Raw genomic sequence first — 27,660 nt, 5'->3', positions numbered from 1 at the left:
GATGTTTCCACAAATATCACTCTTATAAAAATCTTCCATTTCTATAAATACTAAGCAAATGACTGCCTAACAGTATACGATGAAAAGTCATATTACTACCACATGGTTTTAACTGTCTAAGTGTCCTTTACATGCATTATTTCTAATCAGACATGAAATGTTTTGGCACAGATAAGAATACCAGACATTTTTCTATTTTTTTCAAAATACACTTTTTCAGTACAATTCACTCTAGATGCTGAAAGGTAACCGTGAATAACCAAAATGAAGTTAAATACAAAAGAAGTTATGCATACAGTTTAATTCTTTCAGCTATTTCAGTAATTAAAAAAAAATACACCATCTATGAATGTTTAACTGTTTTCCACAAAATTTCTCCACTAAAAGGAACAGAAACTACTCAGCTGTGACATAATCCTTGCTAAATAATTACAGTTTTTACAATTGCCCTGAATTTTGAAAAAGAAGCCACAATGCTATGATTTCAACTATTACTCTACTCACTCAGCAGCATACCTTACTTGAGAGTTCTAGAAAGCACACTGCTGTACACTTGAAATACATAGATACATAATTATTTTAATCCACTATAGCAATGATACAGCTTAAGAAATAAACTTGTTACCACCAAGTGAGAGTAGGCATAGCTCCTCCCATTTGGCTACTGTTTTGTTATTTAAAGTTAGCGTTGTCACTGTATACAGAAATCTATATATCCTAGTTTTGAGAATTTTTCTTCAGTAATCAGTAACTGTAATCAGTTTCACTGTTCATGTAGTTGGACTGGAAAAAAGTTTTTTTTTTTTATTGTTTCTTAAAAAATTTCATCTCTAAAATGTCTGTAAAAGCACAGCTACATTTGCAAACTACTTTTTACAGCTTCTGCTATACTCTAAGTATGTTTCAGGACCAGTGAATTACTGAGAATTTTAGTGGTGGCAGTAAAAAAAACCTGAGGTAAACAAGATTAATTCATAGGACTGAACCAAGTATAAACAAATGGACAAGCCCATAGAGAACTCAGATGTACAACAATTTACTTTTTATAAGTCATGCAATTTACTGTTATATAAAAAGAAAATACAAAACCTGTATACAAGTTGTGCATTTGGAAGAATCTGCTCTAGTTTGCTTGTGTTCTTTACCCTGAAGCAGAGCACAGCTGGAGATGGGTTGCTGGTGAAGACTTTAATAATCCCACTTGGGAATGACACTGTCATATCACCAGTGATCTTCACAATACATCTAGGAAAATGAAAACATTGTTTTTATTGCAACTCATTAACTTGCTAGTTTTAACACTGACTTTAAAGCAACCACTATACTTTAACAATATGATGAGCTGAATTCTCAACAGAAAATCAATTTTAAATGAGAATAATGTAGCACTGTAGTTATCACATGTGAAAAATGTATTATCGCTTTCAACTTGAAAGTGAGGTGAAGTAAGTGAAAATAAAAGTAGAGTTGATTAAGCATACAGTAGTCTCAGTAGGTATTTTTCAGGCTTTGAAAACATGGTACAGCTATGCTTAGGCAAGCCTGCATAGCACAGAAAGGGATGTGACAGAGTGAATGAGGTGTTTTTACAGCTGCCCAAAACTGCACACAGTACCTACGTGACTAAGACAAAAACCCTTCTCATTTTCAATATTCTCAGTGAACACATTTTTGTAAAGCAGACACATGTGAACTCTTAGCAGGACATTAGAGAGCAATGAGCCACTGCTGTCACTTACACTAGTGGAAAAAGCCTGGTGAAACCCCCTTACCAACTCACATACATTTTCCACAATACATTACAACTTATCAAAACTTAAAACTGTGTTTTCTTATTATAACTTATTACATTCAAAACAATTCACTATTTAACTAACTTTGTGGGATCTGCTCCTTTAAAGTAGGCGTTAACAGATTCAGTAAGGGCTACTGCAACGGGTAAGGTGTCCTGGTTTCCAAGGCTGACAGGGCTGGGACCACGTGAAACACCTAGAATACATACAGTGTATAGATTTAACTTACAAAAGCTTAGCAATAGATTTCATAATGGTTGACATCTGTCATTTTCACAAGACATTTCTACCATCGAGGTCACAGTAAAGCTTGAAGTAGTACTTGAACACTACTAGGAATAAACATTGTACAGTACGATCGCACCATCAAAACACTGCGTAGCAGCCTAAGAAAACAGGACTATTGATTTGACATACTGTCAATGGACAGACATAAGGAAATATACATGAGACACAAAAATGCTAAAAATTAAAATGGCTAAGGATGACACCAAAGTCAACAGATCCAAGGACATTAGACATTAGCTACAATACATTAAAAAACAAAACACAAAATCTACTGTATGCTTTTTGCATGGAAAAATGTACGATAAAATGGTCAGGGAAATATAAAGAATTCAGCTACAGTTTTTATGAACTTAAATGCAAATACATTAATATTATCCCACATTAATGAATTGTTGAATGTACTTTTAACTATTTCAGCCAATAAAGGTTAGAATTTCTGCGCAGAAATAACGCTAAAAATATTTTGCTAAGTTTTCTAACATTTATGGGAATACCTTGGAAATATCTGGACATACACAGCAGTTCACAAGAAAAGTAATTATCAGGCTTTTATCAGCCCTCATAGGTGCCTGTACATACACAACAGAGTTAAAATGCAGAGCTACAAAAACAACTCAGACCTCATGCTAAGGCTTTTTTAAAACTGCAACTGACAAAATTGATTGTCATGGGATTTTACTTCCTACTAGAGCTTTCCATGTGCAGCCAACTACCCAGTATCAACCATAATACTACAGGTTTCACACTAGAAGAGTGTGAAGAGTGTGACTAGAAGAGTGTGCACACTAGAGAGCATCTTGATCATTTTTTGTATCACTTTTGAATTGGTTTATATCACACAATACATCTATCAAAAGGGAGGCACAGTCCTTTTCCATGTCCATCTTTTTACATGACAAATTAATTTCATATAAAAAAGTAGAAACAAAATCCTTTTGTATAATACTGCCAATGGCATACTAATCCTACATACTCTAACTCAGCATCTGCACTTCCTGAGCTCTTCCATAAACAAAAAGGAAGTTGAGTCCTTGCTCTGGCCACAAGTGTTCGAAACAAAAAAATTTTCTATTAAGTAATTTATATCATGCTGTTTTGTTTGTTTGTTTGTTTAAATTTAAATGAACATTAAGCCATTTTCATTTGTTCTTCCAGTGTGCACAAAGGTGATGTTTACAGTGTTTACTTTCTCTTCCTGATATCTAGCTAAACAAGTTGTGAATCTCAGTAGTCTTAGGAATCAAGATATCACGACTTCAAACAACAACCAGATCCATTCAAGAAAGTATGTTTGATGAAATACCGAACTCCAGAAGTATTCTCCACCCAAGCTAAAATATGCACTTGATAGAAAGCAAACAACTGCAAAGCAGGTAAAAGGCCACTACGCTGTATGAGTTGTCAGACTACCTACAGATTTATCCACTCTACCTAAATCTTATAATAATCTTATCAATACCTTTACAATGATGTTTTAAAATTATGTAAAAATATTCTTTTGACTGAATAGGGAAACTCATTACGAACAATAAGCTTATTATTACATTTCGCTAGTAACATCAAATCAAATACATTTGTATATGCATTTCTCTGAGATGTATCCAAGTGACTACTTAATTGTACAGCCCTCACTCTCCAAGACCATTTAAGATTAATGATAATCTAAGCATTTTGCTGAAATCCAATAAACTGAAAGACATAACAGTTGTCTAACTGCACTCTATACAATCACTGTTTTATTGTCTATGCCTTAAAATGTAATATAGCAATATCCTCCTTCATTGCCTTCCATGTCTGCTGCAATTTCTCAGAAGGACAGGATGCCACAGGACTGTGCTCAACAGTCCGGTAGTAGCACCTTTAATAACATCAGCTAAGATGGCCTTGATGCCTTGCAAGTAGTTATAACAAGTTTTGGTGACTTTGCTAATATGTAACTCATTCAAGAAGTCGAACTTTCAAGCTGCTTTTATCTGCCATACACAAGAAATGGCTGGAGAAACTTTTTTTTTTAATAAAAAAAAATATTAGGAGCACTGTATTAGGATTATTAGTTAACATGTAACTCTGCATCTAATACTATACCTGGTGTTGTGCCACAAAGCTTTTCTACTGTAGGAAGTGTTCCAATCAAAAGATCATCCTCTATTATGTTTAAATGAAACAAAACATTGCAAGAAAACAAAATATTTCAAGCAAAAATAGATGTTAATTTACGAATTTAAATTTTCTAGAAATGAATATAAAGATGACACGTAAAAGAAATATGCCTACAAGTTCATGTGGAACACTCACTGCACATTCACCTCTCAGTTATTCAGAATACAGTAAGGAAAACACTGGATTGTGCAAAAGCTGAAAGAATATAGACAGTAGAGCAGAGCATCCTCATGCCCCAAAGTCATTTAGCATTCTGCACCCACCTCTCCAGGACTATTTAATTCCCACACACTAAGCAGACAGAAATGAGTCTGTTAATTTTTACTAGACCAGGTTAATAACCATATCAAATCCCTGTGGCAGCATACATCTCCTTACCTTCTTCCTCACACACACACACGCGTGCACATGCAGAGAACTGGAGCTATTGAGGCTGATGCCGCTAACTTCTGGTTCTTCGACAATGCTGAGGCTTGAGGAAATGAGTCTGAATGGACTTTGATGATCAAAATATCAGTTATCTTTCTATGATGGTTCTCAGCATTTGGTAATTAGTAGACACTGAATTGCGCCACTACCACAGCAGCTAGTGCTGGTCAGACCTTTCTAGCTTAGGTCTTACAGAAGGAGAATACTGTTGCACTTCCTTCAATGTGGAATACCCCCTAGTTAAGTGTGTGGATGTTCTCCAGAGATGCTGAGCCTGGCTGAGAAATTCTTGGCATCAGTAACATTTACAGATAACTGACTGTCAACTTGGAGTATAACTAAACTCGGGACTGAAGTAATAGCATTCAGGAATAAAATATTATGATTCTGCTAAAGAAGCAAGCTAAAATGTATTTAAAACAACAACAAAAGCGAACAAAACACTTCTGGAATTTCCTTACTACTTGTTATGACCAAATATTAAAACTCAAGGACTTTCTCCTAAAAAAATGAGAAAATCTTTGGAAATTTGTGACAGTATGCAAAGGCTGATCTGCTTCTAATCTTAATCTTTTTTTGATTATTTTTCTTGTTTTTTATCAACCAGCTCTGTTTAGATAATACACCTCAATAATCTGAAAAGATGCACGTTTTTTTTTGTCTTGAAACTGCAGTTGCAATCATAAAAAACAAATACAAATAACATAGAAATTCTGTTTTGAACATTTATATTCATTCAAATTTATCAGCATCCCTAAATGTTTCTGCCCTTATAAAATTCCAAAGAAGTACACGATAACATGCTAAGCTTGATGAACACATATACAGAAACACGAAATATGAAGTTATACAGTATTTCAGTTTCAAAAAATCTTTCACTAAAGAACAAGAAAAATTGAATTAATGGTATAATCTAATCTGATGAACTGTTCTGACACGACAGAACACTGTCTTGTCATTCAGAAGTAGGTATTTCAAAGGATGCTTGAGGTACCCAGACTAGACTTACACATGAACAACCAAATGCAATGAATGATTTTCCTAAAAAGCAAAGCATAGTGGTAGAATTAGGCCACCACTAGCAAGTTAATATGGTTAGTAAGTTAATATGGTTAATATAACTTACCAACTGTAGGTGTATTTGCTGCACTAAGGGATGCAGAAGAGGATATTGAGGAGATGCTCTCTGCACGTGCCAAGGGAGCTGCAGGTGGTGGACTTGAATTAGAAGTCAGTGGAGGGCTGAATGGCCTAGGCTGAACACAGGAGATCACAAGAGTATCAAAGAGATAGAAAGTCATTTAAGAAATAATTTTACAAACATGAAAGTTCTATAAGTAGAAGAGTTCCTCATTTTGTTTCACAATAAATGTCTATGTGTTTCTTAGATCTTTCAATACATTGTATATTCTATGTTCCAGCATAAAACATAGAAGATAAATTTTCCCTGGACTGTGCAATCATAGAATGGTTTGTGTTGGAAGGGACCTTTAAGGTATCTAATTCCAATACCCTGCTATAAGCAGGGACACCTCTCTCTAGGCCAGGTTGTTAAAAGTCCCATCCAGCCTGGCCTTGAATGCTTCCAGGGAGGGCACATCCACAACCTCACTGGGCAACCTGTTCCAGGGTCTCACCAACCTCACAGTGAAGAATTTCCTCCTAGTAACTAGTCTAAATCTACACTCTTTCTGTTTAAAGCCATTTACCATAGTCCTGTCACTACATGCCCTTACAAAAAGGCCCCTTTCAGATACTGGAAGGCTGCTAAAAGGTCCCTCTAGAGCCTTTTCTTTCCTAGACAGAAGAGTCCCAACTCTCCTAGCTTGTCCCTGTAGGCTTGCTAGGCCATGTAGTAGCTTGCCAATTTGAAAGACAGGAAGTGGGAGGATCTTACCACAGGAATGTTTTTTCACGTCAGTCAAACAAAACCCAAAGAATCATAATATTCATAGAAGAGATCAAGCATGGCTTGGTTTGACATGCTGCCTGAGTATGCACATTCTATGCCACACTCCTCATCAGTAGATGAACCTGAACTGCCTACAGTCAGCAGGGATGACCTCCCTCTATCCTGATAGGCAGTTACTGAAATTCACCACCTCCCTTCACCACTCACCTCCACAAAGGGCAGGGTGAAGTCATGAAGCATGGTTACAGATATCAAAACATGACTGATAATGATCTACTTTATTCCACTAATTCCTTTGTGTTTTGGCGATATTCCTACATCAATGAAGCTTTGCTAATAACCTGGCTAGAATTTAGCATTGTGAACAATTTCACTCCCCCCACATGCTATCCATGCATTTTCAAACTATTTATTTATTCAAATAAAAACAATAAACTGCTGCAAAATTTATGTTATGGACGTTCCAAGCTCAGTTAAGAATTATTTTTGTTACAGTAAGACATTTATTGCAAACGATGCCCATCCCTATCTAGCAGTGGTGAAAAACTGATAATACAATTCCCTGAGCTCTGACTGGACAGTAACAGTGTAACAGTGCAAATGAGTGGTATATCTGAAACTGGGTTATAAACAGGAATTTATTAAAAAAATCAATACATACTATTTCATTAATTCCACTAAGTTTCCCTGGAGCCAGTTTTGTTCTTGAAGCAGGCCTTGGAGGGGGTACAATGGTGCCTACAGTAAGAGGAGTTGTGGGTCTTGCTGAAAGAAAGCATACATAAGAAAATCAATATTAGAAAGGTCACACTGAACACAAACGTGTACTTGCTTGAATAAAATTAAAGGAAGCTATGTTTCTACTAAAGGTTCCTGTTTAACAGTTCTATTTTGTAAGATTCACCACTAATCAAAAATGCTTTTAAAACAGGGCCATGAGATACTCTGAAAAGTGACTCTAAAAATGGCATAACGGTATTTCTCATTGCTCTCAAATGATTTTCTACCAAATAATCTCAGACCTTTGTATGTAAAAAGATGGTTTTACCTGCGTTCATTTTTGTGTATATTCCATACTGATTCAGAATACAGGACAATCTTTCACATCTTACGATAAATTAAAAATTCAGTGGATCACTTTTGGTCCTGGCTGATAATGGCATAACAGTTAATATCAAATCATGGCTTCTGAAATTTGAATAAGTAAATGCCAGTTTAACACACAGAGTTCAGTAAATTACTCTGTTGACTGCAAGAACACAATAGCTCTTTATTATCTCTTTTAGCCAACTTGTCAGATCTTAAAAGCAGTACAAAATATTGCCCTCACTTCTCTCTAAATCTAGCAGACACAACCAACAGATGATGGCAGCATTATAAAGATGCCACTTCTACAGTCACTTTTCTGAAGAGAACTGTATTTCAAAATAAATGTTAAATGCCATCCAATGAGTATGCCAGAACTTCAAAAGTGAAACCCTAATATATAGTTATCGTTGCTGCATATCTTATCAGCTTCCTCAAAAGAGGGCAAAGTGCTGTGTCTTGATTGGAGCTATCCCAGATGTGTAGACTGAAAGAACTCCTTGAAAGCAGTCCTGAAGAGAAGGATTTGGGGGTCCTGATGGACTAACAGCTGGGTATGTGTCAGCTGTGCCCGTCTGCAGTCCAGAACTCCAACAGGATCCTGGGCTGCATCAGCAGAGGAGTGGCCAACAGGGAGAGGGAGGTGACAGTCCCCCTCTGCTCTCATTAGGCCCCATCTGGAGTACTGTGTCCAGGCCTTGGGCCTCCAGCACAAGAATGATGTGGAGCTGTTGGAGAGGGTCACCTCTCCTATGAAGGCAGACTGAGGGAGCTGGGCTTATTCAGCCTGGAAAGAGAATGCTCCAGGGAGACCTCACTGCGGCCTTCCAGTCTTTGAAACAAACCTGAACAACTCTTTACATGGGTACTGATAAAACAAGGGGGAATGGCTTTCAACTGAAAGAGAGGAGATTTGTATTAGATGTCAGGGGAATTGTTTCACAGAGAGGGTGGTGAGGTGCCAGGGGAATTGTTTCACAGAGAGGGTGGTGAGATGCCGGCAAGGCTGCTTGGTGAAGCTGTGAATGCCTTGTCCCTGGAGGTGTTCAAGGACAGGCTGGATGGGGCCCTAAGCTGGTGGGCAGCAAACTGCCTAAGGCAGGGGGTTGGAACTGGATTGTTTTTACGGTCCCTTTCACTCCAAGCCATTCTGTGACTAATCACAGAATCACAGAATTGTACGGGTTGGAAGGGACCTCTAGAGATCATCTAGTCCAACCCCCCCCCCCCCTTTTTTTTTAATTAAGAAAGGTAATTTTACTTTATATTAATGTTATGCTATTTTTATTTCCTCAGACATTCAGTGTAACTCTACCACCACTGAGGTAAGGGAGTTTCATTGCTGACCTGGGAAGAAATTAGGCTAATACTGACTACATCCACCATATGACCAGGCTACACAGAATATGCTAAACATGGGTAAGCTGCTTCAGTATCACAGCTATTCAGTGAATCATGGTACACTTGCCAAAATGCTCACTGCCTTGTTCTTTCAGTATGTAGTGTTAAAATCTACTTAACTTTATTTAAATCTGATCAATAGAAAGCCAGTTCAGAATACAACTGTTTAAGAATTGAACTGTTTATGCAAAATCAGGCATTTAATCTTTGAGATTTCACTGCTCTCTGACACACCAGAAAAGTGCACAAGTATTTCCAGAAAAGCTAAAGTGCATACAGTTAAGAAAAAGCAATGCCTTTAGAGTTAAATAATAGGATTTTTCTTCTTAAGTCAAGCTGAAGATTCATTTCAATGCCCTAAGTTTCAGTGAAATTGAAATTGGTGCTAACAAGCAATTTAGTACATAGTAAGTTAAGAAGTTAATTTTAACATTAGGTGAGCTAGAATAATGAAACAAAATATCAGTCCAAAACTTGCTTTTTGGGGTCAGTTATTAGGAAAAAGCAGTACACAATGCATGCTTGCCATACCCTTATTTGAACGAACGCAAGGAGACACTAAACTATAGTCCAGATGTGCTGAAGATGATGTGGAAGAAATTTCAGCAGCAGTGCCAGTTTCTTCAATGAATAATTGTTCATGGCATATAGTATTATTTGAAAGGTCACTTTGATCCTCAGAAGCACAGCTGTTGGAAGAATTCCAGAGCAAAGCAGAAGAGGCAAGGCAGGCATTTTCAGCATTAAAATGTAATCTTTGTTGTTCCTTCTTGTCTGTGCTTGTGTCTCTAACTGTAAAAAGTTCATCAGCGAAGGAAATCCACTGACTCTGAGACCATGAAACAGAGGGCAAAGTACTGACATTCCCTGATGATGCTTCTACACCAGATTTGCATGAAGTGCTAATTATGAAGTCTGGTGAGGATGGGCTTCCAGACCCAGAATCTGTCTGGAATCCAAGCAAAGACTGAGACACTCTACATCCAGGCAAGTCATTGGTAGATGAGGAGGAATTCCTATTGTGCTCTCTTATAGTAGCTGAAGGAAAAGGTAAGAATTGAAACAAGATGGAATAATGAAATGATAAAATATAAATCTAGACTTAGAAGATGTATTCGATATCAATATCCACTGCACGACTACTAGCCAGCTCTACTAGGCTAAAAATCACACCACTTAGAAATGAAAGAAAAAAAACCAAAACAGTCACATATTGTATTGACTTTGTTCATACTATCAGTCACATCACTTTCCATACCTTTATGCAAGACAAGAAGTAATTTACGGTGTTTCCCCTTAAGACCAAATTCTCGTGATTTTGTTTATTCCCCTAACTTCCTTTGTATCATGTTAAGTTTAACTTCCTCTTGTCCTTTTGTTTTCCTTTTTGGTGTCCTAATCCATTTTTGTTTCCTTCCAGCAGCTTTCTCCTTTCAACATCTTTCAAAATGACTTAATCAAATTTACTCTTCTATGTTCCTTCCAAACATTTATGCTCTTACCCTCCACACTTGTAATGGAAGGGCCCAATATAAATGGCTATTCAGTGACGAATATGAAGTCAGGAAGATCTGCTTCTTATTTTTCCGATAGTATTAACCCATATTTAGAGAGTCACAGTATGTATGAGGCATCATCTACCCCAGTTTATTTTCCCTCTCGTCCCGGAGTCTTAACAAGCCAGAAAACAAGAGTTTTCCAAAAGTTTTCACTGCACTTGGCTGTTGCCTCTTGCAGTAGCTGACAACAGAAGCAGCAAATGTCAAGTTAGTTATCTCTTTAATGTCTTGCAGATTGGCAAAGCTAAGAGCAATAGAAGAATGGCACATAGAATTAAAAAGAGAGCAATACGTTTAAAAGTTCAGATTAGAAGCATAGGTCTCTAAAGTTTTCTTTCTGTCATTAAGAAGTACATTATCTAAGACCAAATAAAAAGATACTTAATACAGCTTTCCCTTTCTAACATTTTTATGTATTTTATGTACTTAGGTACTTGAAATGTCATTCAAAGCCATTGAAATGCAATTATAAATCCTATACAAAAACTAGGGGGAAATGGGCAGGTTATTTTTGAAATGTCTGTTTACAAAAAAGGGGAAGATAAATATAAAAAGCACTTCTAGAATATCAGTAGATCACCAAAGAGGTATGTTGTGTTTGTTCAAGATAACAAAACTGGTTTAAATGTCTAATGAAACAGGGTTATTCATGGATGACCAAAGTTTACTTCTATGCTGCATAAAGCACAGCCTGCTAAAATAACAGAGGTTTAAGGTGTTCAATGATTAACACAGAGTTATGAAACAGTATCCTAAGAAATACTTCCACAGGAAAAAGACAAAAGTATCTATGGGATGTGCTAGATCATATTTTGTATACAACGTAAACAATTTACTATATATTTAAGCAATTTAAGTTTTGAATTGAAACTGTCAAAACCTTTCAACAATAACATTATCTACATTAACATTCAAGTTAGAAATAAAACACTGATTTCTATAGGTTTCAAAAGAGAATCAGATCAGAGTTGTGTCTTTTTAAAAGCTGCAGATTAACGAGCATCAGAGGTTAACTTGATTCAAACAACAATATGCACTACTGCAATTCAGTAAAAAAAATTACAAGTGTATTACAGCTTTGATACATTTTAGAACACTTCCTTTCTACTTAACTGCATGGATCATTTCACAGATATAAGTAGCTTAGTTAATTCCCAGAACAACTATTATTTTAGTAATTATTTAGCAGAGAAAAAGCAAAGGCAAAATACCTAGATACTTAGATATTTCTCATATCTAAAATTAACTTTCATATCTAAGATCGACTTATGCTCACAAGGAACTATATTCCACCAATTGCAACCGAACACAGGGCTTTGCACATAAGCCACTTTTAGGAGGTACAGACTCTCCCTGAAGTCTGGCTACTGAACCCAGTGATCTGTCACTGTTCCTCAGGCAGAGGCTGTTCTCTCCACAGTTCTGATGACAGGAGGGACTGTATGAACTTTTTCTAATTTGCTCTACTCTCCTATCCATTATTAGCAAAAAATCAACTGATCACAAACCAAGCTCCAGTTGGCAGATGGTCCTCCAAGTCCTAACCTTCAGGCAGTGTGTAGGCTGCTGTCTAACTCTAGGAGAGATTATCCCCTGTCCTCAAGGATAGCTGTTTGCTGTCTTGGAGAAGCTATGCCACTAAGTGGAGGAAATGAGCTGACTATGAAACATCAGAGGAAAAGGACAGAAGCTGGTGGTTTCAGGCACTAAAAGGAAAGCTCCTGCCTCTCTTAAGGACTTACAATTGAGTGGGTTCGCTGCCCTCACAGATGAAGACACATGAGCCTACTTGCAGTGAATACAGTACTCCTTAACAATGCCACATGGAAGACTACCAGAAAAAAAAAAAAAGGTCAGGTCACTATAAAGAGTGACTCCTTGCTGCACAGGACAAATGCACACATCTATCAACCTGAGCTATCAACTAGAGAGGCTTGCTTCCTGCTGGGGGCCTGAATCTGGGATATTGTGGAGGAACTGCTGTATCTGTCTGACCACTGAACACTGTCACTAATAACCCTTCCATTCTTCCATGTGAAGCACACATGATATGTCTAATTCATAATATCAGAAATAACTACAGAGTTCACCCTGGGAGCAGGAGTCAGTAGCATGGGGCATTGGATGTCTTCTCCGTCTTGCTGGTGGGGGGAAGAAAATCAGAAGGACACTAACAAAACAGGCCAGGAAATGACTGCAAACTGGTGGTGGTCTGTGAAACCTTGTATATAGATCAGCATCTGCTTGACAAAGATTGGATACACCTCACTACATAGAGCAAAGACCTTTGTTCCATTAGGACAGCTAACCTCATAGGGATGATGGGGTATGGAAAGAGTAACAACTGATCCTGCAAGGGAGTTGGTGATAGCTGTGGAGAAAACAGTGGAGGAAGAAATCACAAAATCAACAACATGGGGCTTAAGTGGGGTCATCTTCAGCGCGTGCATGTAAGCAAGGAAACACCTACAAGGCACTATCATGGAGAGATTCCCCAAGCCCCTTCTACTAACTCTTCAGGTTGGGGCACCTCTATGAAGTGCCTGTAACCCAAAGCACAAATTATAAGGAATAAACACAATGAGTTAGAGGTTTGTGCGCAGTTACAGGGCTATGATCTATGACCAAACTAATAGTATAGCTAGAAAAATAGATTATTTTGAGAAAACACAACTTCTTTTCAGCATAATTCATTCACATACACAGTTCAGTTCCTCTAAGGTGGTGCCACAAACCTCCCCTTATGATAGCCACAATCCTGCCTCTTTTCTCACACTGTTCCTCAGAATTGCCCACACATCTCATAACAGAATAATGGATTCATAACAGAAAACAGATTCTTCACTGCAAAGTGTTACGAAGGCTTCGGTTTAGATAGTTCAGCAGCTTTCTCTGTAAAGAAGAAATCCATTCCTGTTCAAAATGAATGCTTAGCTTGGCTCATAGTTGCTGCAACAACCTCCATTTAATCTTTCAGCTCCATCAGCAAAAAAAATTGACCATATTATTCCTTCAGCACAGATGATCATTTTGGAAAGGAAGAGAAGGAGGAAAAAATAAAAGCAAGACAGAATTTTCCAAAGGTTTCTTGTGTCCACCCTCTCCCCTTGCTCCTGAGCTTGAAAGACTGATATATCATACCTTCAGTATTATTCATAACACAGGATACTGCTTTAAAAATTCCTTCTCTTTAATGATTTAAACACATGCAATTACTAAAAAAGTAACCACAGAATGTCTTGAAGAATATGCAGAAAACAATTCCCTGCTATAAAATATCTTACCTGAGGAGGATGAAGATGCCAAGGAAGCTGAAGAGGAAGATTCAAGAGAACTGCTAAAGAGTGGATCCCATGCCAGAAGATCACTGTTCCCCTTTCTATAGTGTTACAATTGGAATATAAATGAAAGGCACACATAACAGTCAAATTACAGCACTGATAGTTTCATCTTTGGTATTTGTTAATCTTTGCATCTGCAAGTAAAAGCACTTAGAAACTGTAGAACTATTTTCCTTTAAGTAAACTATCTGAACTGACACCTTTATTACCCTGGTGCAACTTTGTGCATAGACATATTTCATTACACTAGTATGTACTCTCAGGAAGACAAACCTCTAAAAACTGTCTTGTTTCAGCATACATATATATAAGCAATGTATAACCTATCCAAATTTTGGGGTCATGGCCTTGAACACTTTGCAGTGGAACACTATGCAATGGAAACTAAGCAAAATAAAGCAATAATTTTTGATCACATAATTTTAAATACCAATTGAGACACCACAAAGAATAAGATGCATTAGAAAGGGAAAAGCAAGCAAACAGAAATCTTGAATGTTACATTATTATTCTTTAATTCTTATAATGCAAGAAATGCCTAAAATAGCAGTCATCTGAAAATTCCAATGACTTTCTGAGAATTGGATCAAAATAAGACCAAATCCACTCCTTAAACTCAATTTGACGTAATTTTAAAAGTTGAACTTACTCATTCGTTGGAGCTGAAAGCTTTGATTTTGTTAACTCCTCACCTAAGCAAAAGACAGAATAGTTTGACCAAAGCTATGGTACACTAAAGTACAAATATTTCAGCTTCATTATAAAAGGATAGTAAATGACTGCTGTTCAAAACTAATAATATAGAAAGGGGAAAATGCATTTCAGATAATGTACATTCAGATGCTGCTGAAATACCATCTGGAGGAAAGGGACAACATAAAGCAATGCATTTTGGAAGGAAGTATTGATCACTTGAAATGTCTTTCTCAAATTATACTGTTTACATCAAGTTTATTCAGTAAATCTGGCTTGTTTTCTCACAAAAAACAAACAAACAAACAAAAAAAAAACAACCAAAAAACTTAAAAGGACCAGGACTTGCACACTCTCTTCATAGTTAGGTTTTGTATTTTTTTTTTACAAAACAGAGTACGCTGCAACTGTGTAGATCCTAAGATGGTGGAAGGGGTCCAAGAACTTATACAAGAGTGTACACAAGAGAACCTCCACAAAGTCCCCCATCTGAGTGAAAAATCCCCTCTGAGCAAGTAACTTTCTCCTAACATTTAACCCATGGCAGGGGTGTTGAAACTCAATGATCTTTGGGTCCTTTTCAACCCCGGCCATTCTAAGATCCTACTGTTTGAGTCTAGGACTTATTCCTCACCACAGTCTCACTATCATCTGATTCCCAGCACAGGGAACAGTTAAGTATATAGAAAATGAAGAGATCTTTGGGGGTTTCTAGCTGCTTTGAAGTTTTGACCAGGTAAGCTAATTTTGTCCTTTGAATTGACTGTGAGTAGTCTGTTTGAAGGAAAGTATCAAAAACGTATACAGAATTGACAAGACAAATATTTTCCTACTTATTATACTAAAATTTAACAAGTTTTTTCTTAAACAGTAAAAAAATCTATTTTCACACTATGTTAAACAACTAACATAAACAGACTATAAATTAAACAATCACACTTACTGGATGAATTTCGATTCATTTGTGCCTGAAACAGAAGGAAAAACAAAGTTTTAAACCAATCACCAAATAAAATGCTTAATAGCCTCAGGGCTCAAATTTCCACCCAACTTTCTACGAGGTATTTTGCTTTCAATGCCACACAGAACATTCTGGAGCTTGGAGAAAACCAGAACATGAATTGCAACAGAGTAATCAATGCATGCCCACCACATGGGACAAGACAAGGCCAGAAAGAAGGCTGCAGATCTGATAAAGTCAGCAGTATCTCAAAACCCTTTTGCAGGCTAGGCCAGTAAGATTAGATAGTTCACATAGCACACTGTACATGTGACAGACAAAACATTTCTAAGCTTTTCCCAATAACACTCACACACAGTACACTCATTTGATTTTAAATTAAAAATATGAAAAGAAAGATAGTACTTACAGGACTGTGTCTCTGCTGTCAAAACATGGGGAAAAACAGAAAAAAACACCATTAATATTTTAATGTTATGTATAGCAACTTCCTTGTAATCAGACATCATAATTCTGATCTGAATATCGTATTAGATAAATTCAAAACTATCTGTAGTACCACAGCTTGATATTAAGGATCATTCTGTGAGGATCAGAATGCATACAGCAAAGCTGCACTTTACAAATTACAAATTTACATCCTTATTATATCTATTACATTACATATATTATATATTACATTATATTACATCCATATAACATTATATTACTTTATATCCATATTATATTATTTAAACGTCTGAGCATTCCTGAAACTTACATGAAAGTTAGTATCTAAGGCAGAATAATTCTACACGGCAATAAAGTGCATTAAAGGAAACTTGCTGGGTAATGAAAGGAACTCGAAAATAGAATAAATTCTGGGCAGTAAACTAAATGTTTACAGTAAAGGCTCCTTATGACTCCTCTACTCATTAAAAATACAAAGAACAAAATTACTTACAGATGTTGCTGGAGAAAGAGCAATGTTCCCTATAGAAACTTTTAATTCATCCAATGAAGGCATTGTGTATTGAGAGCTATTATTTGGCTGTACAGGTTTTATTTCTATATGGAACCTCCTGGGTTCATCATCTTCAGAGTCAGAATCACTAGATGAATAGAAATGGTTCTCTTTGATATGTTTTTCTCAGTTAAGGTGGAAATAACAAACTGGAGTGTCTGTATTACCTGTGCCAAGCACAACTGCAGAGAAAGCAGAAGCAGAAGCCACCTCAGCTTGCTATTTCCGCAGAGTGGCACTAACAATTTTACAGAAAAGGATGCTAGTTACACAGAAGGCTCTCCAGTAAATGAAACACTACTGTCAGCCTACAAAGGAATCACAAAGGCAACTCAGCCTTCAAAACTAGCAAACTATATGTAGCAGTGGTTCTTTATATGCATATAAACTCTACTGGGCAAAAGCTCCAAAAGATCTAGTCTAATTATTAAAAATGTGTTTATTTTTACAAGAAATAGACTGAAAAAATTCCTACACTCTTAACACAGAACGTTTCTTGTTGCCTGGGTATAGAACTCATTATTTATTTATTGCTTCTGTTATTTGCACCTTGAAAAAAGTCAGCCATTTCAATGAAATCTCTTCAAAGCATTCCCTGACAAACTTCAAAACCCTAAACCCTAAAGACATTCCAATTCCAATTCAACTGAAAGATTCCCTGTGATCTGGTGAAACAATATTCAGGTATCTCCATTTTAGTCTCACCATCCTCAAAAACTGATCACATCTGGAAAACACAATTTTAAAGACTAGTCTTTTTTTATTATTATTATTTTAGAAAACTACTTTGTTTTGAAAGGTTCTGAGTTTCAAGATTCATTTCCTACCTACCAGGTTGTTGTGTGCAGCTCTTGTAAAGTGGCACAGGCTGACCACTGAAGTCTATTAAATAGTTACTGGCAAAGATCAGTTTAGATATGAATGCCATGGAATTAAAGATCATTTCATGAAAGTTTTTTCAACACTTAAGACCGGCCTTACAAAGCCTGACTGCCAACAAATCATCTCAAGAGTTCCCACATGCAGACTAAATAACCATCTCTGGATGCTATTGGAAGGAAAAGAAGAAAACTGATGACTTCCTGAATCTGGCTAAGATTTTCTGAAGCTGAGGTACTACCTAGCTGACAAGGATTGCAAACCACTGAGCTTTGTCACTAGATGTACAGACTTTTCCATTTCCTCATGACAGAAAGGATAATGGAGAAAAGAATGTCTGGGTCATTATCGAAGAATGAACGTTACTCACTCCTGTCTCTATTTCATAAATATACAAAAAACATAAAGCAACGTCTCTCCCTTCCCAGAACTGAATAATAGTCTTCCACTTCTATATTAGTTCTGTAAGTAAGAAATAACATGACTGGTTTTACCAGCAATGCAATCTTCCCTGGGGGCAACAAAAGAATATTCTCCACAGTTGATAAGAGCAGAGAAGCTCTGAAGGACTGACTCACTTCAAGGTGCTTTCAACTCAATGAAAATTTTTATTATTTAAGGTAAGTGCAAGTGTAAATTTGCTTTCTATTTCTAGTCTCTTCCCAAAAAAGTGGAATACATTCCCCAAAATTAGTGATTTTGCTAAGAAGGCTTGCTTGGACCTATCACAAGCCAGATCCCAGGTCCTAAGCACTGCCTGTTCCCAATGTGAGGAAGAGGACAAAAATCTTTCTCTTTAGAAAAAGAGCTGAAAAAATAATGAGCTTCCATGATAAATGACTCATGGCAAAAACAAAATCAACTTACCAAAATAATTATTAGAATACAATAAAAATTGCATGTGGTGGAATGACTTCACTAATAAGCAGAAATTCTGTTTTTGGACTGTTGGCACTCGTAATCGTTCTAATGATGTTCCTAAGACCATGGAGAGGGTGTAGTATAGAACAGATAACTGTTTATCTTGCTCAAGATAGTTCCACTTTATAAACTCTCTGAAAACTTTTCAAGGAGAAAGATCTGTATGGCCACCTTAACATTTCTGTTCACATCTTTTGTAATGCTTTATGGTTAGACAACGAGCATCCTTTTTCCATTCCTAATACATCAGATTTAAATTTTAATATCAACACACACACAGAAAATCAAGGCTAGATAAAATTTAAACAATATTCTCCCTCTTAAAAAAAATATTACAAGATCAAATAAATTAGCACAGTAATAGTGAAAAGGATATCCTGTGTTGTTTCTGGTTTAATGCTGTATCCTTCATCGTCTACATCAGGAATGTTCTAAAAACAAAAGCAACAAATAGAGTATTGACAAATAACTAAAACAGATTTCTTATATTCAACTGGGTTATATAAATGACAAAATAAAATTTGATTATGATGGCTCATGAAAGTAATCACTATTTAATATTAATTAAGGCAATTACCTCAAGTTACTCTCTACAGATCAGAAGTAGAAAATGCAACAAAACAACCTCCACATTTCCTATTAGTTTTAATCACTTGTTTTACTGTTACGCTACCAGAAACATCAGAAAACAACAGAAGTATGTTAGGTAAATAAGCCTACAATTCTTTTTGCCCCAAATATTTTCCCAATTTCTATTTCTAGTTCTTTCGGTTAAGCCACTGAAGGCTCTGATGGTGCAGGAACATAACATTTACTATGTAGTAGTCAAAGCTTCAGTATGTGATTAAAAGCATTCCAGGTTACATAGCTTGTACATTTTCTCCCCCTTGAAAAGACAGCAAGATTGTACAGGTGCTTCAGCAAACACTATTTACATTAAATAAAAAGCATGGAAGAAACGTAAAATACATCTCCAGCACTGTCCTGGATTTTAAAAGCTAACGAACAGTCAGGAACTTCAGTTTTTCAGGTTTTTCATGTAATTAATTATAAACTGAGAAAACTACACTAAAAATCATTCCGAATGCCTAGCTGAGGACTTTGTTTCGTCAAGCATTTGGAACAGAAACTATTTTCTAATATGATAATCTCAATTTTAATTAAAATAAAAAAGTCGCACTTGTGTATATTGCATATAAATTAATACACTTATGTGGCTAATTACCCCATTTGAAACAGAAGTATAAGTGAAAAGACTTTTTGAACTGAAATGCCACACCTAAGATCATTATATAAAAAACCAGAACCCAGACATCTTCAACATGTACTGAGTTTACCAGCTTCAAGATTCATACAAAAAAAAAAAAAAAGCCATTTATTCTAATGTACCAATCAGTATATACATATTGTATTTGAAAACAGGTAGTGGGAAGCAGTCTGAATGAAAGCGAAATATACATTGTGGCCAAAATACATCTTTCTGATATAAGTCATGAGATATAAGAAGATAAAATACACTAGATTCTTCAGGTGAGCTAACAAATAGCCAGTGAATCTAAAATTTGAACTCAGGTTTAAAGACGTAATCAGCTTAAATAGATGTAGATAAGCATAAAATTGCTGTCCTTTAGAAATCACAAATGTGGTGTCTTAAATTTTACTGAGAGATTCTCTGCATATCCTTCTCAGCTTAGCAGTTGTGAATTAAATGGAATGAATTTAAACAAAATTCAGACTTTTTGCCAAAAGGATGAAGAATCGCCATGCTGTATAGGATAGGTAATATCGTACTTAATTAGAAAGCACGTCAAACTAAATACAGTAAAAATCTTTACCCTCATACAACTGAATATGAAAGATGTAGTTCCTTTAAACTTTTAAGACACAGTCTTCTCCAATATTTGATTTTAAAAAAAGAAAGAAAAAAAAGAACTGGAGAAAAAAACGTACTAAGAGTAGGATCACACGGTCCAGTACCTTAGCTCTACTTGCTCAAATCAGGGTTCTTAGCTACGCTTGACCTCAGGCCGACCTTGTTTATATGCCAAAAAACACTAATGAAACCTGACATCCAAGTAAACAGAACAAAAACATATAGCTAGAGGGTTCTTATATGTTCTTACTGCAACTTCTGTATTCTGAAGTGATTTTTGTTGTCATAATAGTAAATTTTCAATAGATCAGGATCATTCATGGTTAAGATGAACTGAAAAACTACAAAAGTCTTTAAATGTACAACATTTAGCTTTTCTTCCAGCCTGGCCATATATGTAAAAGATATTATTATTTGGGACACACAGTACAAACAATAGAGCTGGCAAGTCTGCTTGCTTTGATTTAAAATAGTGAAAAAACTCAGTATGCAGAAAATGCTCTCACTGCATTATTTTAATCTGTTCTCTAGAATAAATTGCATCTGTCAAAAGTACTAGAACCTGAAGTCCTTAAAGTATTCAATTTCTTAATATTTTTGTCTAAACTACTTAAGATTAGCAACAATATCTCTAACAAATGTTTATCAGCAATGTCACTTCAGTACACAGTTTGTATTCGTAACTTCAGGCAAAAAGTCAGTAAATATGCTCATAACAGAATTTGACTTGTAATTCTTTCTTGCTATTTTGAAATTTAAATATATAACTTAAAGTTACGGAGTTTATGCAGTGTGAACAGAACCAGGAATCATCAGCTTTATATTTCCAGGTTTCTCAGTGATTCAGATTGATCTTGTACAAATTTCTGATCAGTCTTAAAACACTTTCTGATTTCCTTTAACACAATACTGAAATTGTATTTTTGTATAAGTTATTAAAAAGGGAGGGTACTTTATACTGACAAAGACTAATTGGGTCATACATGAGTAGCATGTTACTTAAAAATCATACAAATTAATTAATTTCAAAGTTCATGGTGAACAGCTTTCCTTACTTTCTAAAACATGAGACTGTTATTTACTAATGTCATCACAGTTTTTAATAGCAGCAGAAGGCACAGCTCTTTGGGTAAACTACATATTCACAAATTTCATGCCAAAGAAGGTATTTGCATTTACTTTGCTAAGCTTCCTCCAAAGTCCTATGAAGACAGAATACACACTAGGTGTGTGTTTTAAGTACCAGGCACACTGTAGTAAAGACCTGATCTGCCTACCATGCAGAATGACAAAAAAAGCCACAACTTCTGTCTTTTCCAAAAGGCTGCACTTCATCACAAAGCAAAATCATCTTTGCAAACTTTGATTTTCCATACAAAGTAGTTATTACTATGATTAGGAATTCAGGTTTAGCCTCCTCCAAAAAAACCTCAATTTGTCTTCAGGAAAATACAAACAAACAAACAAAACAAACAAACAAAAAACCCTCAGTATGGATATGACTTGAATTCTGGATGTTTGCAGATGTAGTATAACACATTACTGACTCAGGTAATAAATATTTTCAAGTTCATATATACATACATGCATATGTATATGTACGTATGTATACATATTTATTTGTATATATAAAAACCATTGTTTATAACTTTTCCATGCTTTACTAAATTTCAGAAACTTTCTGGACTGAGGTGTTTTTTTTTTTTAAGAAATATAACAAAAGGACATAATAAATTAAAACTGCACATACAAGAAGGGGGTGAGAGCTTAGAATTCTATTGCCAAAACTAATTTTCAGAGTTTTGGTCAATACTTAATTAATTAATTAATTGTAGTGTCCCACTTATAATATAAAAGCAATGGAAGAAACCAAACAGCCATGTTTGGTAACAGTAACCATGTTACTGATTCCTCCAAGGTACTTAGGAAGTACATAGGAAAAGAAGAAATTTGAAGTATTCTGCAGTCTTAGCTACTTCCTTTGTCCCTTCATTGGCAACAGCAGCACTGCTCATAGGTCAGTCTATGGCCAAAAAACAAAGAACCTTAAATGAACTTCAGCAAGATTTCTGCCTTTTTTCTCATCTATCTATAGTGGTTATGAAAGCTTCTTATCTTCCTCAAAGTATGTGTCAAACTACTGCTGAGCAGAACAGTTCACTATTTCTTTTCTAGCCAGATGAATTTTCTGTTATTTTACTGAAGAAGAATGACTTCCACCTGTACATGTAGATGGAGAAAACTCAAAACAAAGTATGCAGTTGAAGCTTGTAGACTGACAGCTCAGGAAAAGGAGCCTCTCCACTTTTAATGTATCTGAGATGCAAATTTGACACAGATATACCCTCAAGTACAATGGTTTTAATTAAATTCTCAGCCTACTCCCTTTAGGATGCCAAATAACATACACACACAAATGAAACCCCACAACAACATGGAAGAGAGTAGCCAGACACTTTCTCCCACTGACAGAGATGCAGAAAGAAAAACACGGAACAGGAACAGGGTGTTCCACCTGCACTGTGGTCTGAAAGGCTTATATCCTGTAACAGCAGCAGCTGTTCTAAATAGGTCAGATCTAAACTTTATAAAATCTAAGAAAAGAAAAATATTGGATATAAAAATTTAAATATAATTAAGGTTATATGTATTCTCCACAAATTAAAGAGTACGATAGTTCCAAATCCAGCTGATTTTTAGCAATTAAAAGTCTATAAATCTAGATAATCTTAATTATATTATACACATGAGGATAATGAAAAGTTTTGAATGGCTCAGTGTATTTATTTTCATTGTGGTTTCCTATATAATAAAAAGGTCCAGCATTACATTCTGTGCATTTGTGACTCCCTTCTTAATTACTTTTGAACTTACTGGACAATTTCAAATGGATTTGACAGAGCAGAGGACTCAAAGATAATTGCATTACTACAGTTTTCATGAAAAAAGGCAGTGAAGTAGAAGAGAGAGATCTGCTAGTATTTCAAACAAGGGAAGGTCTGCAATCAAAACTCAGACCTTACCGGACACAAATGAAATCTTGTGAACACTTTCCCAAAAGAAAAAAATTCTGCTGGAGGTTTTAACTTCCCACAGACCTGGGAACATGTCAAATCCATGGGAAACATGACAATTAGTTCTGCCCACATAGCAGCTTGCTATGTAATGAACACATATACACAATCAAACTTCAGCTGTTATCTCTTTCTTGTATATACACTGTTAGCTTTCTACTTTCCTAATAATCAAGGCTAAACTTAATGGAAGTTACATGTGCAAACTGACACTTAACAACACAGGAATTTTTAAACTGTGCAATACATTTAGGACTGGTGAGAAGAGGCAGATGTAACTAGCTACTCAACAGATGTTCAGAGATCCAGAGACATGTAGATTTGGTAGATAAAGTGTTTAAGTCAATTCTTACTTGATCTTTAGTTTCTAAAAATACAATATATGTACCCCAGTGTGCATAATCATAAGTAATTGTAGCATGGTTACCTCTTACAACCCCTTCTCTAAAGACAAAAACAATTAAAATTCTTGACAAATTAACAAATGATACCTTTTAGAAAAGATAATATAAAGTCCAGACATTGAGATTTTATTAAGTGACCAAAGATGAAAGACACAATCTTAATCGTAACAGAGGGATACCTTAAGTAAGTTGAATTTGTTGAGAACTCAGCATTTTCTAGCAATCAAATAAAAATAACAACTATATTTTTTTCTTTCTTTTCAGTAAAACTATTCCAAGTTCAATTTCTTGAAATTCATAAACCATTGCAAAGATGTATACAAAACAATTCACATAGAGATAACAAAATGGACAGTGGTAACTAATTTTAAGTTTGAAATATGACACAGAAAGGATACCTTACCTTAAGGTAAAATACAAGAAAAAGCAAAAAATGAGTGAAATGTGACCTTCCAAATGAGGATGCCAGTTCTAAGCACTAAACCACTCTGGAGACAACTTGATTGAAAGAGGTGAGATTAATCTTGTCTGTAGCACATTGCATTATTTTTCGTAACAGTAATGGACTTTGCTATTAAAACATTCTACCACTTAGAATAATACTGTTGCTTGTAAAAAGCAGGAAGGAATGAGAGATCAAATTTTAAACTCTAGATGCATTTAAAAAAATTGTAGAATAAAAAGAAGAGAAGGCTATGAAACTGTTAGTCTTGTTAGATGCTATGAAAGATAACTTTTTAAAATAATATACAGATTGTATTTAGACAGAACAATTAACTTAAATGATTGGAACGGTCTTCCTCATGCAGCCAGAAAGAACGTCAGATTCATTTACAGTTGAATTAATTATTTTCTAAAAATGTAGAGACTAAAATGAGCAAGGAAGAAAAACACTGCAAGTCAAACCCAGTTGTGTTTCACTCCAGTGACTCAACCCAAACTGTCAAAACACATTATTTCCTTGAAAAGCCTGATAATTATAGGGATAATTCTAAATTTATTTAGCTTTAAATGTACCCAAGAAAAAAAATTGCTTTAAATTAAGATGACTTTGTACAGGATGAAACAACCACCTTATATGATGCTTACAAGGCTCTTGTAATATCCACAATATAACAGATGGTGGTATTACATGGCAGAATTAACTTTTCCTTATTTAGAAGAAAGGTCATATTAGATTTTTTTAAAAACTGAATTACTCAGAAAGTTTTTATTAGGTACCAAAACCTACAGTCATATATGGAAAGAAGATTTTTCTACAACAGGTGACTTTGGAGCGTTAAATTGCTTAATATAGTTGGCAAATAAGTGAACTAGAAACCATGTAAGTCTCTAGAAAGTCACTTAAATCATAAATTACTCCCTACTTCAGGTACAGGAAGCTCCAATCTCCATTCAAAACAACCTACACGTTTCAATAAAAACAAAAGACTTAAGTAAATAAAAAGTATTAAAATCTGCAATTATTACTTATTTTTATTAAAAAAAAAAAAAAAAAAAGATGTAGCAAGGAGAGCAGTGAAACTGAGAGCAATGAAGAACAGACCATGAAAAAAATGCATCCAGAAATACTACGCTTAAAGCAATATTTTAAAAGTATATTCCTATACTCTACTGCAAGCAATCAAGCAGAACTCCATTAATTTCAGAAAGGTTGTTCTGGGAGATAGAATAATGCAGAAGAATATGATGATGAAAAATTGGATCCTCATAAAAACATACTGAACCTTTAACTCAGAATCTATAAGCAGTTCAAACTAACTTGCAAAATAAAGGAACAAATCATTGCTGTAAGAAGACCCTATTTAAAACCTGAAATTTATAGGAAATACGAATGTATTAAAGATGAATATCTTCATGTACTGTGGTCGATTACGTTCTGAGTGAAAGTAAAATTTCAGTTACGTAAGTTAAATACTAAATCATCTATCATATAAGTAACACTTTGCAGGGGCTATATATAAGTCATGTTCCATTACACTGCAGTGCTTGATAACGTTAGCATACACATTTGTGTTACAAAAAAGTCTACTTACAACTGAGTCTGCATCTGGACACTCCCTGTTAAGAAAAATAAACAGAGTGTACAATTACAAAACACATAAATGTTTTTTTTTTTCATACTGCTTCCAGTACTTCCTTCCTTTAATACTTCCATTTAATTTGGAACATTGAGTTTGACTCATTTGCCTCACGACGCCTGTTAAAATTTTCACTATATTATCCACACATGACTGAATGAGACTTCAAAAAAAAAACACACAAACAAAGAAATACTACAAATTTATGCTGAAAACTCCACAGAAGAAAAACCCACAATAAATGCAGAAAAACCAAACTCACATCACAGTGAAGACAAAAAGAATCAGGGGAAGGCAGGAGTTGTATATTCTATTTTGGATGAATACACTTGAACAGTCAGGTCTCTGCAGATGATGTACACAGTAAGTAAAAGTTGCCAATCCTAACAAAACATTTTGTACAACAACCAGCTCTTACCACAACTCACACTATTCCTGAAGGAATTCGGATCTTTTCTCCTTAGGGATTTCACTCCTAGTTTGTGTTTGTTAAGTAGTTATAGTCAAGCAACAGAAAATGCTCGAAAAAATAAAAGTATATTCTTAAAAAACACTTGAAAAAGCATTTGACAGGAAGGCAGTGATTACAAAAGCATTGTTTACATGTGATATACTCCTCCACTCTAATCTGGATTAACGCAGTAACCCATACACACAAAAAGAGAAGGAATTACATTTACAGCATGTGGTAATACCATAGGAGTATACAGGCCTCTCTAATCTGCACTTAGACAAATAACACTATACATGCAAGTACATCTGAAAAACAACATTTTGATACAGTCAAATACAAAAAAAAAAATTACTTAACAAAAAAAATATATAATAAAATTAGCAAAACAATCAGACATTCCACACAGAATAACTAGGAGAAAAAAAGATGCAAAAGCACTTTTTTTGTGTGTTGTTGTTATTGCTTTATATACTCTACAGTAAAAGATGTGCTCATAAAGCTTAAACAAAATCATGCCACTTCAATGCCAAAAATCAATGTTAAGAACAGATTTAGGCAAATAAATTCCATATTTAAATTCCATATTCATGAAATTCAAGATAGATATCTGAGGTTGAAGTTTGAAATGTTGTATAGCTGATTAATGAAGCACATCTCTTATTTCTTGTTAGGTATTTCACTACTACTGAAGAAAAAGCTTAGCTTTCTTTATTTTAATATTGGTGCTAGGTGCACAGTTGGATTAGACGGTGCTGGAGGGCTGCTCCAATCTTGGTGATTCTATGATCCTACAATTCTGTGGTTCCCTGAAAGGTTAAATGTAAAAAAACCAGCACCTTTCAAAACAGGTATGATAACTTGCTAACATGGAAGGACGAATATAGAATTCAGTACAGCCTGTTAAGGAACTGACAGTGAGATGAAGGATTCTGTCTTTTCTGAAAGGCTGCATGCAGAAGAAAACATGAGTGAAGGAGTCTAATCATCCTATGTCTTATCTCCCCCTAGTGGTTAAGCTGAATTCACAGCAACAGAAAACACGATTTCAAAAGCTGTTTAGCAGCTTGAAGAGACAGAGTACCCAAAAGGTTCTAAAAGCTGGTAAAGTTAAAAATGGAGGACATCAGGTTTCAGACGGATGTACTTTTACACTGCTAGGTGCACAGTCTTTTAAGATTAAGGGACCAGGTCATTCTTTTACTACAAGGCAATATATTTCAGAAAATTAAGACTATATGAGGGAATCTAAGGATTCAAGCCAACAACTAACTCAAACAAATAATGAATAGCAGTGAAACATTTGATTGAACCTGTACATCACAATGTAATATAGCATACTCTGTATGAC

General features: G+C 35.3%; 1 protein-coding gene across 3 annotated transcripts in view; it reads right to left on the bottom strand.

The window, feature by feature from the left end:
* The window catches only part of FCHO2 (FCH and mu domain containing endocytic adaptor 2), a 91,394-nt gene that overhangs the window by 11,178 nt on the left and 52,556 nt on the right, over positions 1-27,660 (bottom strand). For 2 of the 3 annotated variants that reach the window (XM_065744199.1, XM_065744201.1), the window contains exons 11-21: positions 25,814-25,838; positions 18,803-18,857; positions 16,567-16,745; positions 16,033-16,047; positions 15,606-15,630; positions 14,619-14,661; positions 13,913-14,007; positions 7,244-7,347; positions 5,797-5,926; positions 1,878-1,989; positions 1,090-1,245 (exon numbers count right to left, since the gene is read on the bottom strand). In XM_065744199.1, coding sequence (XP_065600271.1) covers positions 1,090-1,245; positions 1,878-1,989; positions 5,797-5,926; positions 7,244-7,347; positions 13,913-14,007; positions 14,619-14,661; positions 15,606-15,630; positions 16,033-16,047; positions 16,567-16,745; positions 18,803-18,857; positions 25,814-25,838 — 939 coding nt within the window. Of the gene's footprint in view, positions 1-1,089; positions 1,246-1,877; positions 1,990-5,796; positions 5,927-7,243; positions 7,348-13,912; positions 14,008-14,618; positions 14,662-15,605; positions 15,631-16,032; positions 16,048-16,554; positions 16,746-18,802; positions 18,858-25,813; positions 25,839-27,660 lie in introns of all 3 variants that reach the window. The other variant, XM_065744200.1, reaches the window with a different exon arrangement.

This window comes from Cyrtonyx montezumae, unplaced genomic scaffold (genome assembly GCF_038088225.1).
Source record: "Cyrtonyx montezumae isolate F1298 unplaced genomic scaffold, pur_monq_1.0 scaffold_30, whole genome shotgun sequence".
In the NCBI taxonomy this organism is placed as follows: domain Eukaryota; kingdom Metazoa; phylum Chordata; class Aves; order Galliformes; family Odontophoridae; genus Cyrtonyx; species Cyrtonyx montezumae.
This window is presented reverse-complemented; position numbering and strand designations above follow the sequence as displayed.